The sequence below is a fragment of the Anguilla anguilla genome, chromosome 10, assembly GCF_013347855.1.
Source record: "Anguilla anguilla isolate fAngAng1 chromosome 10, fAngAng1.pri, whole genome shotgun sequence".
Taxonomy (NCBI): domain Eukaryota; kingdom Metazoa; phylum Chordata; class Actinopteri; order Anguilliformes; family Anguillidae; genus Anguilla; species Anguilla anguilla.
Window position 1 is genome coordinate 28,562,710 of NC_049210.1, and position 18,237 is coordinate 28,580,946.

Below are 18,237 nucleotides of genomic sequence, written 5' to 3' on the forward strand. Positions count from 1 at the left end.
AGGTCATTCAACATGTTTGTCAGATCGGTTAAAAATGCCAAGTCTAACAGCCACTGACCGTCATTTAGTTGCTTGTATTCTGCATGTCCAGCTACACGGAAAAACTCCTTAATCTCCGGACAGAGCTCTCGAAATCTTTGCAGGAATTTCCCTCGACTAAGCCATCTCACGTCAGTGTGTAGCAACAACTCAGAATGGTCGCAGTCAGCCTTCTCCAGATGTGCACGAAATAACCGTCTTTGAAGAGATCTGGCTCGAATAGAACAGGCGATCTTTGTTGCCACATCCATGATCTCTTTCATGTTGAGCATTTTAGCGCATAACGCTTGTTGGTGGATTATGCAATGGTAATTCAGGAAGTCTGGGAAAGCATCGTCCTGCTTGCACTTGGCAATGAATCCATTCACGCGGCCAACCATTGCGGGTGCTCCATCCGTAGTGATAGACACCAATTTGTACACCGGGAGCTGGGTTTTCTCGATAAAGTTTTTGAACGACTGAAATATGTCCTCTCCTCGCGTCTGTTCTTTCATGGGCAGTACTGTTAATAGCTCCTCTTTTGCAGTGATATCACTAAACACCATACGAATGAAAATGCACATCTGGGCCGTGTCACTCACGTCCAACTGCAGTGAGAAACACTCGCAATCTCCGATGTCCTTCCACATTTGCTGGGTTAAATCCTCATCTATGGCTTCACAGCGCTGTGTAACTGTACTTCTTGACAGCTGGAGAGCTTTGATCGAAGATAATATTTCTGCCTTATTTTTAAAGTCCCGGAACAATGAGTCAGCTGCTTCAACGAATGCCTCTTTTACCATCTCTCCGTCTTGGAAGGACTTCTTGTTATTAACGATGATGTGACTCACCCGGAACGATGCTTCGGTGGCGGCTTTCGCTTTTGAAGTATGTTGTGCGAAAAATGACTGCTGTCCGGACAACTGGGATTTTAGTTCCTTCACCTTTCTCTTTCTCAGCTCGCTTTTCGGTGGGAAGTCGGTGTCGTATTTTCCATGAACAGTCCGAAAATGCCGCTCCACATTTCCCTTCTTTGGTATTGCGATGGTAGACTGGCAGATGAGGCAAACGCACTTCGAAAATGTCATCGTGAAAAAAAAGTCCTCCTCCCATTCCGTATGAAAGTGATAAGTTTTTGTCTTCTTACTTGGTCCAGCTCCCCCACTCATTTTTATATCCTTTCTTAAGTGTAAGAGAAAAACCTGAGGGCTAAAAATTGGAGGTAACTTGCTGACTAGCTTGTTAGTTTTGCTGCACTTGGCGCCGTTGTTTGCGCATGCGCAGTGACCTAAGTGTCAGAAAAATTCAGATGTCATCTAACTGGCTGCCCTATATCAATCAAGTGACGGGATATTCATTTAGCTAGCTAGCTAACGTTAGCTAGCTAGGAGGTTTGCTTTCATAAGGCAATGTTATCGATAACGTTAGCTTGCTAGTTTGCTTTTATGAGGACGTTATAGTTGTGCTTTTATCTTAACTTGGCTAGCTAGATAGCAAAAATTATAATTGGATATAAGTGAACGTCCTTATCTTAGCTATCTATTGATACTTGATATACTACTAAGCTAGCTAGCTTGTGAAAATTCAGTCTCCCAAAGAGAGCGCGTAGCATGGGGGTAGCTATGGTAACGGGGCACGGTCTGTCAATCATAGCTAACGGACAGTTCTCATTACCACGCCCAGGCGGTTCGGGTGAATTTTTATAGTGGGAAATTTAGGCTTAGAAAAATACATTTTAAAGTACATTGAAATGACTGAAGAATAAAAAAATTATGCACATTTGTTTTGTTGTTGCCTAAAGACAACTGGGAAGTGTCATGTTCAACCACCATGGTACTCCTTTAATATCATGCGATCTACCAATACTACCTTTGCGATCGACTGGTAGATCGCGATCGACGTATTGAGCACCCCTGCCCTATTTAGTGTGCTACATATTTCCCACTATATAGGGAATAGTGAATGAGTGAACAAGTGAGTCATTTGGGACGCAGCCTTGCAAAGATTGCTCCATTCTTTTGCGAGATGGTAGAGGATTTATATGTAAAAAATCTTAAATTGCTATGGTAGCCGCATTGTACATTAAGTTATTGACTATGTTACATAAATCAAGTGTTACATTTATGGATTTTCTCCCCTACATTTGCGAAAGGAGAGACTCTTTTTAAATCTTTTTAAAACACATGACCCTTTCATCGTTAGATAGTTATTTTCGGTTAGAGAAGTTGAGAGACGGTGACTCTGGAGATGCCTATTTGGTACGGAATTAAACAACTTGAAATATTAAAACAGTGTTCTGAAGTTTTTACTAATGAGATGTGTTAATGTTAAAAGGTGACAGTGCCTATCCATTGCAGAATTACCTTTCAGAAAAGACAAGGATGATATATGTAGGCAAAAGGATTCAAAATTAGGAACCGTTTTTTTTTTTGGGTTTTTGATTTCACAAACTACCATACAGCACAGCAAGTGAGCTGTATCAATAGTCCCTACAGAAGAAGTAAATGTGAGAAATTAAGCGGGGCACATGAAATACAAAGGGCTGGACCATTCACAAAAACCTTCAATATGGACATTTTGAAATAAGGAACACGTTGCTTCAAATTTCATCTCCATGGAGCAACTTGTAAGGAATTTTGAGATAAAATATAAATATTATGCTGTACAGCTTCTTTGTGTTGCTTCCACAACACACCCACTAAGCATGTGGTGCAGAGTCATACTGGCCAAAAACATGGTATCCTCATACTAAAAAACTCAAATGTGGCAGCAAATGAATCTTTCAAAAACCCATGATCATAAGCATGACATGAAAATTAACTGAAACAAAGTCATTGCCTTGCAGTGGCCATGCATACATGAACATGATCAAACATCTGTGGTTGAATGGAAGAGGGCAGTCCACAAACACAGACCAAATGAACTGAAGGGATGTGCAAAGGTCCCCCCAATATATTTATTAAGAAACACAGAAGGTGACTCAGTGCTGTAGTGTTACCCTTGTGAAGCATAGTAGTGAATTTGGGGCTGTAAATAATTTTGACACCTATGTTTTTGCGTAATAAAATTGTTACTTGCTAAAAAACTTTCTCAGAGCATTTTTTATTTACTTTTTACAATGAACATGTACTTTTCCTACATTTTTTGCATAACATATAGCTCATCACCAATTTTGTTTAATGGTTTTTTTCAAGGGTGCAAACCGTTTTGCAGGTGACTGCATACCTGAGAGAGAAAGTTTGTTCAAAAACATGAACAATATATTATAGGCCTACTGCTATATGCTTAGCCATAATATTATGTAATTGGATCCGATCTGGCTGTTACATTTGTTGTTTACACTAGACTAGACTACACATTTAATTGGCTGTCTGCATTGCTACATGCAAATATAAACATCTAACAACAATACAGAAAATTGTTTGTCGTATTTTCGATCACTTTAGCTATAACTTACATGCAGCTACTCAACAAACGTAAGGTTTTAAAAAATATATATATTCGCCCGAGACTGTGAAAGACCAAAGTAACACAAACTTAATTAGCAAGAAATTGAAGCTAGCAAAGATGTTGTCATAAATTTTTTCCCGACCCTGAAGAATGTCTTACTTGTTTACATTTTGAACAGATGTGGCTCCTGAGTATATTTTCCTGATGTGTAGGTGTATGCTTGTTCACAAGTGAATCAAGAAGTCTTTGTTATTTTAAGAAAGAATGCTAATGTGCTTATAAAACTTCATAGGGTCAATCTTGTCCAAGTTCCTTTATTCAAGCAGTAGGATAATAGGACAGCACCTAATTCCCACTCCTCAGTCAGTGAGAATTACTTTAAGAGCTCCAATCCTATAGAAGAATTCCATAATGCATTATGCTACATCCTCAGCTTGGTTAGATTTTAGTGGATATGCCTCAACCCACTTTGTTTTGTGGTCAACCATCAGGCATATGTACATATTGAGTCTTGGAGTTGCTGTTGGTTTCCCAGCAAGATCCATCCCAACCAGTACAAATGGTTCAGACACCTGAGCAGTTCCAAAAGATTTAGGAGTGGACAATGAAATATTGGTAACTTTATGTATAAAGAGACATGAATACATGAAGCTTTGAACTGGGATGTATTTTATGTTGTTTCTGGCACTGAGGGGAGTTCAGGAATAAGGTGCTGTCCTATTTCCATGAATTTTCAATGATTTCTCAATAATAACATGTTTGCCTGTGCAGGCAGTTCCATGAACCCAAGAACATGGCTGAGGCTCACTTCACTTTTCTTATGTACTAACAATGGATATGTCCCCGGATTATGCTTGAACAACGTACAACTTTAGTACATGAAGTATACTCATGTATGCTCCAGAGAATTATACTAAATTACAGAACTAGGCTATTAAGCCACTAGTTCCGACTGGATGTTTAAGTTACTTTTGAGTTTTATTAACTAAAACGTGAGCCAGTTTAGTTATAAAGTTGTCAAAGTCGAGTGGGTCTTTAAAGTTCTCATGTAGCCTACACGTTTTCTTTCCCCATTTTTTTCTAAGGGGGTACAGCGCTATATGGTTCAAAACACTCCTCGCTGTGATGGTACTGTAAACAGAAAGCGTGATTGACGAATGTTTTTTACTCTATTTTTTATTTAACGTGCACTATGTTTGATCTAAATGCATTTACAACATACAGCCTTTTTTCCCAACGCTGGTATATCTCGGAGTAATTGTTTCGCCGTGTTAACACATTTCTACGGTCAGGCACTCTTCATGGTAAGAAAAATGTATGACAACGTATCCAAACGACTCACCTGATGTTTGCTACCATAGACATACAATCAGCCTCCGTGGAAATCTTACTTCCCTTTAGTTTTACAGGTAATATCGCTTCAACCGTTTTCCAATTGTACCTCGCAGCAAGCTGTATTTCCTACTTTCCGAAATATATTGTCGAAGTTTGTCTGAATGTTTACATCAGTCAGTCTTCAGTGTTGCTAAGAAACCTGAACTGCGGTCAAGCTGTCCACCTGTCAGATTCATGTGCGCAGCTACACAGTGTATTCTGGTAGTTCGGTAGGCACGACGTCAGAAAAGACAGAAAGAGCGATTTCTCACCAAGACTGCTGATCGGATTTACTGAGTAATCTTTTCACCGAGCATTTCGAAAATGAAACTGTAGTACGACAGTAAATTACTATGGTCTACTGCACTGCTGCATGTTACAAATAGGATTGCAAGATTTGTCAATTAGTCCATACGTATACTAATTTGTGTTAAACCAGCCTCAAAATATAGGACACCCGACATGAACTTATGAGTCTTATCGCAGCAATTTGGAGAATTGTGGAAATAATAATTAATTCCATTATCAATGGCGTAGCTTGGGTATTAGGACAGGGGGTGCGCAGAGCCAGTTTAGAGGACCCATATGACCCGATTATTTTAGAAATATCCCTGTGACCCAACAGTGCGCGTCTGTATCGCCTGCTATTCCTATGTGCCTGCTCGACCACTCCGCCGCAGCAGCAGGGCGCCTTGTACCCCCTCCCACCCGAGCAAAGGGATCACAGAGCTTCTTCACCCTAGCTCCCCAGTGGTGGAACGAACTCCCTGTCCCTCTTCGAATCTCTCCCTCACTACCCATCTTCCGCCGTACTGATCACTCATCTCTTCAGACTATACCTGTACTAACTATTTCACTCTAAAGCCCCCCCCCCCCCCCCCCCCCCCCGCTTCATGACACTCGTTACATGTTGCCCCATCCCAGCACTTTTTGGAAATTTGTATTTGTCCTAATACTGTAGCTTGTTCTTCTGTCTAGTTGGCTTTGCAGAGGATAGGTCAGAATAGTGTTCACTGTGTGACTAAACGGTGTTCTTGGCTAGAAATAGCTGTACAAAATAAGTATTGTATCTTATTGAACCTGTGTTTTGTAGTTGTCCATGACCATGAAATACACTTTCAGTAAGTCGCTTTGGATAAAAGCGTCTGCCAAATAAATGTAATGCAATGTATCCGCATATCGCACTTCATTATTGAAATCTAGCTCCTACAGTTCAGCGCTATGACAACCATAGCAACAGCAATCGCACTGCGATATCACGTACGGTCGGGCAAACCAAAACAGTTTTTGAAGCACCGAATTACAGGAATCACCCGTAGTCCGTAAATGGTTGAAAATGCAGAACCCTACCAAGACGACCACAGACCGAAACACGGCTGATGACAATAGCCCAATAAACTCTTTTGTGAGAGATGTGTGAAGTCGTTTTTTTGTTTGTTTAATCGCCCTAGCTACCGTGCGCATACTCCAGACAGACAGGGTGATTTTTTACATTTTCATGGCTACATTTAGGATAAGGAAGAACAGGTGCACAATTGTAAAGCGTCACATTGCCAACATTTTTGACTGGATCGCAACAGCGGGGCCAGCCCTACAAACGCGAATGTCTGTATGTTGTGCCAGCGGGCGGTCATGACCAGCAGAAAAAGTTGCCCACAAATACTCCGCGACGCGGCTAATTTGATTCAAGAGGCACTGAATTCTCTGCAGAATTAACTCCAGAATCATCTTTTGTAAATGGTACATCGGACGCACGCGCGTTGCCAAGGTTATGCGCTTGGCCCTAAGTTAACTCCGCTCTGTGTTTGTTTATTATTGGGTTCGCAAATGTGATTTCAGTGCTAGTTTGTACTTGGCAGGATTGTTGTTTGTTTGCTGAACAGGTTACTCTACAGGGTTGGAATCCTGATCTATGTGGTCACTTCTGGCACTACGATCTTTACTTCACTCTAGTGTGTTTCTTTTGCACCTCTGCACCTTGAACTAATGCACTTGTTGTACGTCGCTCTGGATAAGAGCGTCTGCTAAATGCCTATAATGTAATGTAATGTAATGTGTTTACTGGCTGATATGGCACCGATTACAAACGGAGTGAAAGTTAAACTGATGAGCAGACTGACGTTCGGCTCAGGTTGTTGTGCTGTGGGGTGCAACCTGGAACAAATGCCATTTCCAAAATTTGTAAAAATACATAATTTAACTTTGTAACCCCACTAGGGAATTGTGAAACGAATTGCTTGAATCCCTGCGAAACTGGTGCTTGCCCATTGTTACTTCGTATTTTTAAGAAATAACCGTGGACATCGTTGCCTATTAAAATGTAAGTCCTGTAAAAATACACACAATAAACTATATATTTTTAAAAACCAACTTCATACATGCACATTTAGTAATACTAATACAGCCTTATTTACTATATCAACTTTAAGACAAGCAACACGCTTGTAATTATTTCATCGCGACAAATTAAAGCCAATGGCGCAGACGTTGCTTCATACTAGTCCTGCGACTTGGGTTACAACTGAATATGTACGGATTCCTAGATGTATTAACATATTAAACTCAAATACGCAAGATAGGAAGGACACTTATACAGTATGCTAGCAAATTTATTTATGACGTTGTATTCATTTATATGGGGTGGTCGACATGTCCCCTCAGCAACCAAAAGCTAGCAGTGGACCACCTCTGACTTATTTGCTGGCACAGAAAAAAAATCGTGAAAGTACTGAAAAAACAACCACGGGAGGATAACAAGGACATTTCCCCTACATAACTAGGTACAGGTTGTTACCGATATTTCATATATAGTTGCAAATCAGTTTACGTTTTCCTGTTTGTCAAACGAAGGTGGTCGAATAGGTGCTCTCACTCTAGCACTTAGACTACTCAGGCCAGGCCTGACACTTGGTCAGAATAAAATGCCTGGCTTAAAAAATGCTGTATAAAATAATATATTAGATCAATATATTCCCTCAACACATGGCAAGAATACCTGGGAAGGTGATTTTTAAAAATGTATTGAAGTTTTCTGAAAAAAGTTTTTAATATTATTTTATGGAATGTTAAATCAGCACCATCTATGAAACTGAATGGCCATTTTGAAGGATTTTTTCATCCCATAATTTCAAATTCCTACTGTTAAAAAGCATGGAATCCATGGCAAGAATGCCTGGGAAGGTGGTCTTCAAGAATGTATTACAGTTTGCAGAAAACAGTTTGATTTCATTATTTTATGGAATTTTTAATAAGAACCATCTATAGAATTGAATGGCCGTTTTTAAGGATTTTGTCATCCTATAATTCTAAAATCTTACAGCAAAAATACACAAGGTCTTGTACATCAATACCTGGGAAGGTGGTCTTCAAGTATGTATGACAGTTTACAGAAAAAGGTTTGATTTAATTATTTTATGGAATTTTTAATAAGACTCGGTTGTGCTTCTGTTTGTGAAATCTTGAGTGAAATGTTTGCATTTTCCAAAACACAGGAAATGAATTTGATCAGCCCTAACACAAACATCAGCCTGCTCTCCATCAAGGTGTATCAGCACAGATTTTCCACAACTGCTACAGCCCTGTGTATGTCTACTGTACTTGAAACAACATGTACTCACCACTGGGCAGATTGCTTAAGATTCAAAATATTATGAGAGGAATAACATTTCCTACCTTGGGACAACCTTTTCAAAATATCATGTCTGGTCATTTTAGAGAAAGACCTTTTTTACAGTTAACTTTCCTTTTGTGATAATGTGCTGAATTCTATTGTCTTCTAGCTCTGGAACTCTGAAAGTAGCAGGGTCCAAACAACACTGTACGTTTTGTACCATCTCATTAAAAAAGATAGTAAATCTACCTATGAACCTGGACCCCTTTGTACATGTTTGTTGAATAAGTAGTTGTAAGATTACATCAGTCTGGGGGAAAATTAATGTGATTAAAATGGTAGTTGCCCCACAATTCAATTATGTTTCCATGATGTTACCTGTCAGTATATCACCACAGCTGTTTAAACAATTTGATAGAATTATCAAAGACTTTCTGTGGGACAAGAAGAGACCATGGATCAATATAAAGAACATGTGGTCACCAAGGAACATTAGGAGGTCTGGTTCTCCCCAATGTAAGGCTATACAATCGATCATTTGAAATGTCTAGATTGATTAAACACTGGAAGGGAACAGACCCAGAGCTGAGCTGGATCAAAATCGAACAGGAGCTAGCAAGTCTTTTCAAACCTTCGGAAGTTCTTTCACATGGTTCAACTACGAATGGACATGATTACTCTTCAAACCCAGTACTGGCTCATTCCAAGGCAGTCATTACATTATTACATTACAGGCATTTGGCAGACGCTCTTATCCAGAGCGACGTACAACAAAGCGTATAACAATGGAACAAGTATGACGAAACCCCTAGAGAGAAGTACCGGTCCAAGTGCAGGGAACAACCGCATAGTTCAACTTGGACCCTGAAGGTTAAACTGATTAACACTAATGGAGAGAAGTACACAGGATGTGTGGTGTGTCACACTTAAGACAATCATATGCCTCTCTATGGCACAACCCTGCCATACGTATTGGGAAAAAGTCTGTTTACTGAAATCAATGGCTTGTAAAAGGAATACACAAGATAAGTGCCCTGTACTCGGATTGAGTTTTTATATCTTTTTCTGAACTTGTGCAAAAATATTATTTAGAAAGTAAAGGTAATTTTTGGATGTACTTACAAATTAGAGACTGTATCACTAAGGGCCAGTTCATTCAGGGCAAGAATTCAATGACTGAATTTTTGGAATTGCCTTGTATAGCACACAGGACAGCCGTGTTTTACAAAACCTTCAACCGTTTACAAAAAGAAAAAATCTGAGGATCATTTGGCAGAAGGACCTAGGGTATGATCTGAGCAATGAGGAGTGGTTAAAAATATTATCAAAAACTGGGAAATATATGAAGGAGGCTAGGGGGAAATTTACTCAGTATAAGTTAATTCGTAGGTTCTATTTTCCTCTTCTAAGCTCCACAGGATGGGCTTGTTGACCAATAATTTATGTTGGAAATGTCAGACAGAAACAGGAACATTTTTACATGCAATGTGGGAGTGTAAATTTGTTCACCCATTTTGGGAAAAAGTACTAGAATACATAGGGAAGTGGTTGGGTTCGACGGTACCTGTATTGACAAGACTATGCCTACTGGGGGACCAAACAGAATTGCCCAATATATCGAAATATGATCTTGCAGTGATTAATGTAGGAGTTGTCACAGCTGCCCGAATGATCCTCAGATTATGGAAAAGTACATCCTCTCCGGATCTATCAAAAAATGATATAATCTATGTTAGAAATAATATCATATGAACACATTAGCTAGAGTCAATGATGAAGGTGAGAACTTTAAGAGGTTCATGGGACCGCTTTTTCACTCATAGCATTGCTGGGACACTGTGATGATTTGATTGTATTGCTATAAATGCTAAATGTATATTTTGCTTGTTCTAAATATGTGCATTTACCATGGGCCTTTGGATGTCTTATAACTGAAGATAACAATACTGTCTGTTTGTGTATATTTAAATAAATAAAAACTTTAATAACAAAAAAAAAAAGATTACATCAGTCAATGTCCTTTTTCTCTACCCCCTCCCCACCCCCACAACATCAAAGGGAATTCTTGAGGCAATGAAGACATCACAGGGTCCTCATATGTATAGATGTTGGCTATTCTTCTGATTACCATTGCACAGAAACTTTATTGTGGGATATTTGAACACCTGTGGTATTTTAAAAAATAATACAAGTGTAAAGTGGGTTGTGCTGTCTGCAGTAACTTGCTTTCTGATAGTGGAAGTGACAAAAAGCATTGAAATTTCACACAGACGCATGTGCATACAGAATCCAAGCAAGGCTACACACACACCACCCCCCCGACAACAGCCCCTGCCTAAAGTAAAAGATAACATAATGACATAATGAAAACCAGTGACCATCAATGGCCAGTTCTTATAGAATAACATCATATGTATTTTAGGACTTATTTCATAAAATTGGTCTTAAAAAGTGAACATAAAAAACATAAAACACCAGAACACAAAACTGTCCCGATATAGAAGCCATATCACACCACCGGGTGACTGCTGCCTTTTGGATTTAAAGATTGAATGCTGCTGACTTATTAGATAAACTAAGAGAGTAATCTATGAATTTAAATAAAAAATGTCTTAAATTCATGTAGCCAAGCACCAGAGGCCTGAATTTTGCAATGGGTCACAAATGATCATATATTCATAGCCTGAGGTGTGGAATTTCACTGCTGGAGTATTTAATTATTTATTTTTTTATTTTTGGAAGTATTCACTGGACAGTCTTCACTGCTGCAAATGTTCCCTGAATAATCTTTTGAAGAACCAATGCTCTGGTGTTCCTAAACATAAAAATACAACACCAGGCCTGAACCCCAAAATAGCAAGTAGGTCAGATAAAAAAACTCCCAGCGGGAATAAATCTAGAGAGGAACCCGGCTATAGAGGGGGAGCCCATCTTCCACTGGCCAGCCTGGTGTAAAGTAGCAGACAGCAAATAAAGTTGAGCAGGTTACAGCTGAGGTGAAGGCTAACAATAGACCAAATGGTATAGTTCAGAATCGTGTAGTTTAAAGGAGCCAGATGATGGAGCTGGAGCTCCAGGCAGTATCAAGGCATGAGTAGGGGAGGAACAGGGCTGAAGCAGTCCATAACCATGCAGCGAAAGAAAGGACTGGAGCAATCCCATGGATTCAGGCCGAGGAAACAGGCTGGAGCAGTCTTGATGCTAAGCTACCTAGTGTGTCAACTCCACAAGGCCAGGTTGGCACTTGAGGCTAAGCTAACTAGTGTGTCCACTCCACTGATGTGACCTTGACACTTAATGCTAAGCTACCTAGTGTGTTAACTCCATAGGGCCAGCTTGACACTTGAGGTTAAGCTAACTAGTGTGCCCGCTCCGTTGATGTGAGCTTGACACTTAATGCTAAGGTCCCTACCGAGCCGTCATCCATTTTTAATTTCACAGATTCCATGATTATACATGACCATTTGACAGGATTATAGAACCATAGGAATGGCTAACTATAGGCCTGACTAAAGAGGTAAGTTTTCAGCCGACACTTAAAGGCAGAGAGTGTGTCTGAAGCCCGCACATACGTAGGGAGATTGTTCCAAAAGTCAGGAGCTCTAGGCTCTACCGCCCAATGTACTTTTAGATACAAATGGAATTTTCACATAACCAGCATCTTGTGAATGAATGGATCAACCACTGATGGGTGATGGAAAACGCGTCACTAACTATGCGCCGCTTGTGATTTTTTCTCGGGAATGTCGCCACAGACACCCAGTTCTTTAATCATAAATTATTATAATAAAAATAATATAAATTAATATAATAATAGGCTCAATCACCATTGTGTTACCTAATTCTGCGATAGATAGTGACTTAACAGACATTTATTTTAATGAAAATCTTAGAGATTATTATTTAACGTTAGCTAGCATAAAGTTGGTCCTAGACGAGCTGACAATTCTTAACCAACAGTTACCCATTAAAAAGTTATCTTTATGCAAGCGACTAATCAAATATGTTTAAGTTTTATCATTATATTCGGCATTAATACATTTTAATTAGATATTAGCTACTCACCTAAGCAACCGCCATGCTTCATCAGCTCCCGTCCTCTCCAAGTATGGGCTGCAAAAAGCTATTCCTTGCTGCTCACTGATTGGTTGTGAGCTCCTCTTCCTCTGATTGGCTGTAGGTACCATAGCTCTGATTGGTGCATACACGTGTGGATTTTGTTCCATTACTACATGGAAAAATAGTGCCAAAATGATTTGTATTTTTGTGTCCACAGCTTGAGAGTTGTATTTTGCAATTTGTCGTTTGAGATTTGTAAAACAGGATTTGTAGTTTTGTGATGCGTAAAACACATTTCGTGTGTCCACAGCTTGAGATTTGTATTTTGATATTTAGTTTGAGATTTGTAAAACTGGATTTGCAGTTTTACAATGCGTAAAACGTGTGAATTGTGTTTTGCAGTGCACAAAACACGTGTGAGTTGTGAAACACGTGTAAATAATGTTGGCACTAAATTCACTCCATACACGTGAATAAAAAAAGCATGTAGTCAGCGCTTGTGGTTAGTTCTGGAATCCTGTGTTCATGTTCAAAGTAGCACTGGTGGTTTATAAATGAGCGTAATGGCTCAAGTTGATTCGCCTGGTGTGCCCTTAACTGAAACTTCTACAATATTGTATGGATTATGCATGGGTAGTATAAAAACTGCAGGACTATATGTGTTTACAAAAATGGGAAGAAAGAGAAAAATAAATAGAAACATCCTGAGAAATAATAGAATTTTGGATGTTTCACATGCAAACTAATAGGCCTAACTATTTTAACCGGGGGAACTTCAGAATCAGTTGGCCCTCCCACCCCGTTTGTTTGCCACAGTCCCCTTAGCAACATGGTGTAGCTTTAGCTCAGTATTGTAACTGAAGCGTTCCGCTCAGAGGTTGGAAGAATGGCTTCAAAAATGAAGGAAAAGAAGAACATCGACGGGAAAAAAAAACAAGAACGAGGCCGTTCGCGAGAGACATCGGAGGATCCGCAGACTGAACTAAACCGAGAATATTACATTATACAGATTAGTGATCTGGAATCCCAGGTGAAGAAGTAAGTAAACACTAAGGGTATAGTCACACGAACCAATTTCCACGCAACATTTGTTCCTTTTAACGCGTTAATTCTGATGTCATTTCGAGCATTAAGACCGTTACACGAGGCGACTGGCAAACAATTTAAACTGTAGTCAATAACCAATCAAAAACAGTGCGTTACGTATTTTAGTTCGATATAGCGCTGATACATTCTATGGTTATTGTTGTTTACTTACTTACAGAAAATTTACAGATGAGCTGCTCGGAACCGGTTGCAACTAAATTGCATTACAGTTTCAATTAAATTGGAGTGGTGTTACCGAAGCAATCCTAGAGCAATTTAATTGCGAGCAACAAAAGCTGCGTGGAGATTGCTTCGTGGAACAAGGCCCTTATTTAAACGTTTGATTGCATCCATAGCCTAAAAAGAAAGGAATTGTCAACGTTGTTGTCCTTTACAAAACCATTTTAAAAGTAAATCTGTTGCCATATATTATAACGTTTCCACGAAACGTGCTATGTTAAACTAGGTTTACTTTAAAATATATTCAAGTGAGAGTAACATTTCCGTAGATGTCTAGACCTGACAGAACTGTTGAGAACACAAACCCCAGCAGGACTTGGGTCCAATGCTGTATTGCTTCCGCCCATCGTCTGGTATTCCTCAAGCCTAGTACGCAAGACGCGCCTCCTTTCGGACACAAATTCAAAATAGAAGTCCCAAATACAACCTGGAGTCCGTTGTCTAGAATTCCTCAAGCTTGAAACTGGACAATCAGTTTAATGAATTTCCCTTACATCCAGTCTAATGTTGATTTATAAATAAATGTTCGCTGTCAAAAGCTCGCAGTAAGTCTATCAATATGTATTAATGTAATGAACACTTGCTGATTATAATTTCATTGTCAAAGTTTCACAGTTGTGAAGAACCTCCAGGTTCATACTATGGCACAGGTGCACTTGTTCTCCCTACTCCACCTATTTTTAAACTGTTGTCAATCTCTTCTATGTCATGTTTCTGCTATCTCATCGATCTCTAATTGGGATGGCAGGTATGCTATCCCGCCAAGTTACGCCTTGGTGAGGCGGCATGCCTCAAACCTATACAGTACCTAGAGTTTGACACTTTTCAGGGTTCCCCACAGAAATAACCACAACAGCCACAGACACTCAGCCCTTAAAAACATTCATTTCTGTACATTCTGACCCCATTTCAACAGACAGAATTCATAAACAACTTCACATGTCCACACAATAAAGCCCCAAACTAAGGGGATTTTGCGTTTTCTGCTGTGTCTTATTTTTCCTGCCGCCTAGCACACAAACAAAATGTCTCCCCATTGGACATTTTACCGACACCAGCCAATCCTTCACCTACAAGAGCCAATCAAAATCTTGCATATCCACCCAAAATAGGCATATCTTTTTACTCTAAAACATTTCCAGTGTCAACAGCTAGTCTGTTTGTGGCTGAGTGGTCAATGTCACAATCTATGGATCATAGGCTCCCTAGGTTCAAGCCCAACCTGGAACAAGTTTCTGAAACATGCTTTTTTGCTCACTAATAATTGTCTATTACTTCGCAACAATTGTTTTTGCACCATATCTACCCGCCGTTCACCAAACGTACAGACTGCATTATGACATACCATCTGCACGTTCACTAAACCGGCTACAGTATTGTCAGGCCATAGGGATTCAACCAGAGCTCAGCTGTGTTCTTCTTTAAAACCGCGGACACGTTTGACCAAGAAATTTCACACATTGAATAGATATGTCATGGTGGCGCACTGCCAAAGTTACGGACTAGAAAGCTGGAAATTGAATGATTGAAGCCCGCCTTGCCTTAAGGCAGATATTTTCATATTTTACACTAATGTTTTCTTACACTTAGATTTTCTTTACCAAAACTCACTCACGGCCAGCCATATGCATTTAATGATGCCAAATATATTTATTTTCGTAAAAAGTTACACCGGCTGACCACTGTGCCATTTCAACTAACTATATTTCTTCACTTGGCTACTGTAGAAAACGTTCTTATCAGCAAACGCCACGTTTCTACATTCATGTTACCTCACCCTGTTTTCTATCTACCCACATACAAACAATTACTACGTATGTACTGTCTGCAACTCCCCATTAAAACATTACATTTAAAATCATGACTCAATCATAATTATAACTACTAGTACTGAACATGAGAAAAGTACATCAGTGCAAAAGACTTCCTACACATTATCACACGTTACTTCACCCACCACTTTAATGATGGATTCCTTATACCGTCTGTTATATACATTGAGCACCATAATTCATTGGACAGTGACACATTTTTTGTTATTTTGGTTCTGTACTCTAGCACTTTGAGTTTGAAAGGATACAATGACAATGAGATTGAAGTGCAGACTGTCAGCTTTAATTTGAGGGTATTTTCATACATATCGGATGAGCCGTTTAGAAATTATAGAACGTTTTGTACATAGTCTCCCCCATTTTCGGGCATCAAACAAAATTGGACAGTTTAACATAATGTAGAATAAAGTAAACATGTTTAATATTTGGTCGCATATCCTTTGCATGCAATAACTGCTTGAAGTCTGCGACGCATAGACATCACCAGACGCTGGGTATCTTCCCTGGTGATGCTCTGCAGCCATCTTCAGTTCCTGCTTGTTTCGGGGACTTTTTGCCTTCAGTCTCCTCTTCAGCATGTAAAATGCATGTTCAGTTGGATTCAGATCCGGTGATTGACTCGGCCAGTCAAGGATTTTACACTTTTTGGCCGTCAAAAACCCCTTCGTTGCTCTAGCAGTATGTTTTGGGTCATTGTCTTGTTGCATGATGAATGCCGTCCAATTAGTTTGGAGGCATTTGGTTTCATCTGAGCAGATAAAATATTTCTGTAGACTTCAGAATTCATTGTTTTACTTCTGTGTGCAGTCACATCATCGATGAAGACAAGTGAGCTCGTTCCACTGGCAGCCATACAGGCCCAAGCCTTAATACCCCCTCCACCATGTTTCACGTATGAAGTGGTATGCTTTGGATCATGGGCATTTCCTTTTTTTCTCCACACTTTCCTCTTTCCATCACTCTGGTACATGTTAATCTTTGTCTCATCTGTCCACAAGACTTTGTTCCAAAACTCTTGGGGCTCTTTTAGGTGCTTTTTAGCAAACTGTAATCTCACCTTTCTGTTCTTCAGGCTTATCCGTGGTTTTCATCTTGTAGTGTACCCTCTGTAGTCCTGCTGGTGTAGTCTTCTACGTATGGTAGACTTTGACACATCTACACCTGCATCCAGGAGAGTGTTTTTGATCTGTTGGGCTGTTGTCAGGGGGGTTTTCTTCACCACAGAGAGTATTCTCCGGTCATCCACTACAGTGTCTTCCTCGGTCTACCGGGTCTTTTGACATAATTGAGTTCACCAGTTGTTGTTTTCTTGTTAACGATGAACCAAACTGTTGACTTGGGCATGCCCAGGGTTTTTGCAATGTTCCTGATTGATTGATTTTCATTTCTTAGCCTTATGACGGCCAGCTTCATTTGATCGACACTGCTGTCTTCCTCATGTTGTCACACCCCAACAACAATCTACAAAGGCAATTGCAAAGTCCAGAATCAAGACTAGACATCAACAGCTCTCTTCTGCATCCACTAACGACACAAATGAATACACCTGCCCAACGAAACACATCTGTGAAGCCAATTCAACAAATACTTGTAGTACCTTAAAATGGGGGAACATGTACAAAAGGTGCTATCATTTCTAAACGGTTCATCCGATATCGATGAAAATACCCTCAAATTAAAACTGACAGTCTGCACTTCAACCTTATTGTCATTGTATCCTTTCAAACTCAGTGCTAAAGTACAGAATCAAAATAACAAAACATGTGTCACTGTCCAGTGAATTATGGTGCTCACTCATCTCACTCATGGTCACTTCATTTACTTTGCACTATCGTCTGTGATCATGTCAAACTTCACCTACATGCCCATTCTGCTAAAAAACATATCGTTTCAACTATTCAATTTAATAATTTCTCCTCATTTCTCTCATACTATTGTTATTTTATCATATGCAAAGATTGCTGGGACATATGCAACTGCTCCTATTCTCCACTATCAAATGTTCCGGTTCTACTACTTCCAATTCTCACGTAAGGTCACTGATCTACCTAAGCAAAGCGAAGAGGACTCCTACCCGCATATAAGCGTATCAAAATGCCTTATAAACCTTACAAACACTAAAAGTGCATCTCCACGAAATAAAAGAAAATTAAGCAGGACAGAAGGGTACACAAGTTGCAACCTAGGGAGCTCTAATTCTACAAGCTTGCTGATAATTTTGTCAATCAAGGCTCGTTGGATGGCCATCAAATGCATGAGTACATACACTGGCCATATTTCAGCTGCGTTTCTGATGCTTTTATACTTACACCACCGCTCCCTTTGTCACAGCCACTGTTTTACATATATATATATATATAGATTTGATAGATTTCATGTGTCAGTAGAGGGTTTGGATGGGTAGAGAAGTGGAGGGAGATGGTGTTGAGGTATGGAGTAACTCTTCTTCAACCTTGTTCAGTTGTTATGCCTCGTCTGCACCCTACGCTCTGTGTAAGACACATTTATTGCACATTTATTATGTATGCATTTAGTTATGTATCTAAAAAAAGAATGTTTGTGATGTAG

General features: G+C 39.6%; 2 protein-coding genes across 9 annotated transcripts in view; one reads left to right on the forward strand and one right to left on the reverse strand.

The window, feature by feature from the left end:
• The window catches only part of iqcd (IQ motif containing D), a 104,495-nt gene extending 91,486 nt beyond the window's left edge, over positions 1-13,009 (reverse strand). For 5 of the 7 annotated variants that reach the window (XM_035379695.1, XM_035379697.1, XM_035379698.1 and 2 more), the window contains exon 1: positions 12,518-13,009. In XM_035379695.1, the coding sequence (XP_035235586.1) occupies positions 12,518-12,678 (161 nt within the window). In that variant the 5' untranslated portion in view covers positions 12,679-13,009. Of the gene's footprint in view, positions 1-4,810; positions 5,491-12,517 lie in introns of those variants that run through there. The other 2 variants (XM_035379694.1, XM_035379699.1) reach the window with 2 other exon arrangements.
• A 325-nt stretch (positions 13,010-13,334) lies between these two features.
• Positions 13,335-18,237, forward strand: part of cfap157 (cilia and flagella associated protein 157) — a 129,997-nt gene continuing 125,094 nt past the window's right edge. For both annotated transcript variants that reach the window (XM_035379690.1, XM_035379692.1), the window contains exon 1: positions 13,335-13,549. In XM_035379690.1, coding sequence (XP_035235581.1) covers positions 13,398-13,549 — 152 coding nt within the window. In that variant the 5' untranslated portion in view covers positions 13,335-13,397. The remainder of the gene's footprint in view (positions 13,550-18,237) is intronic.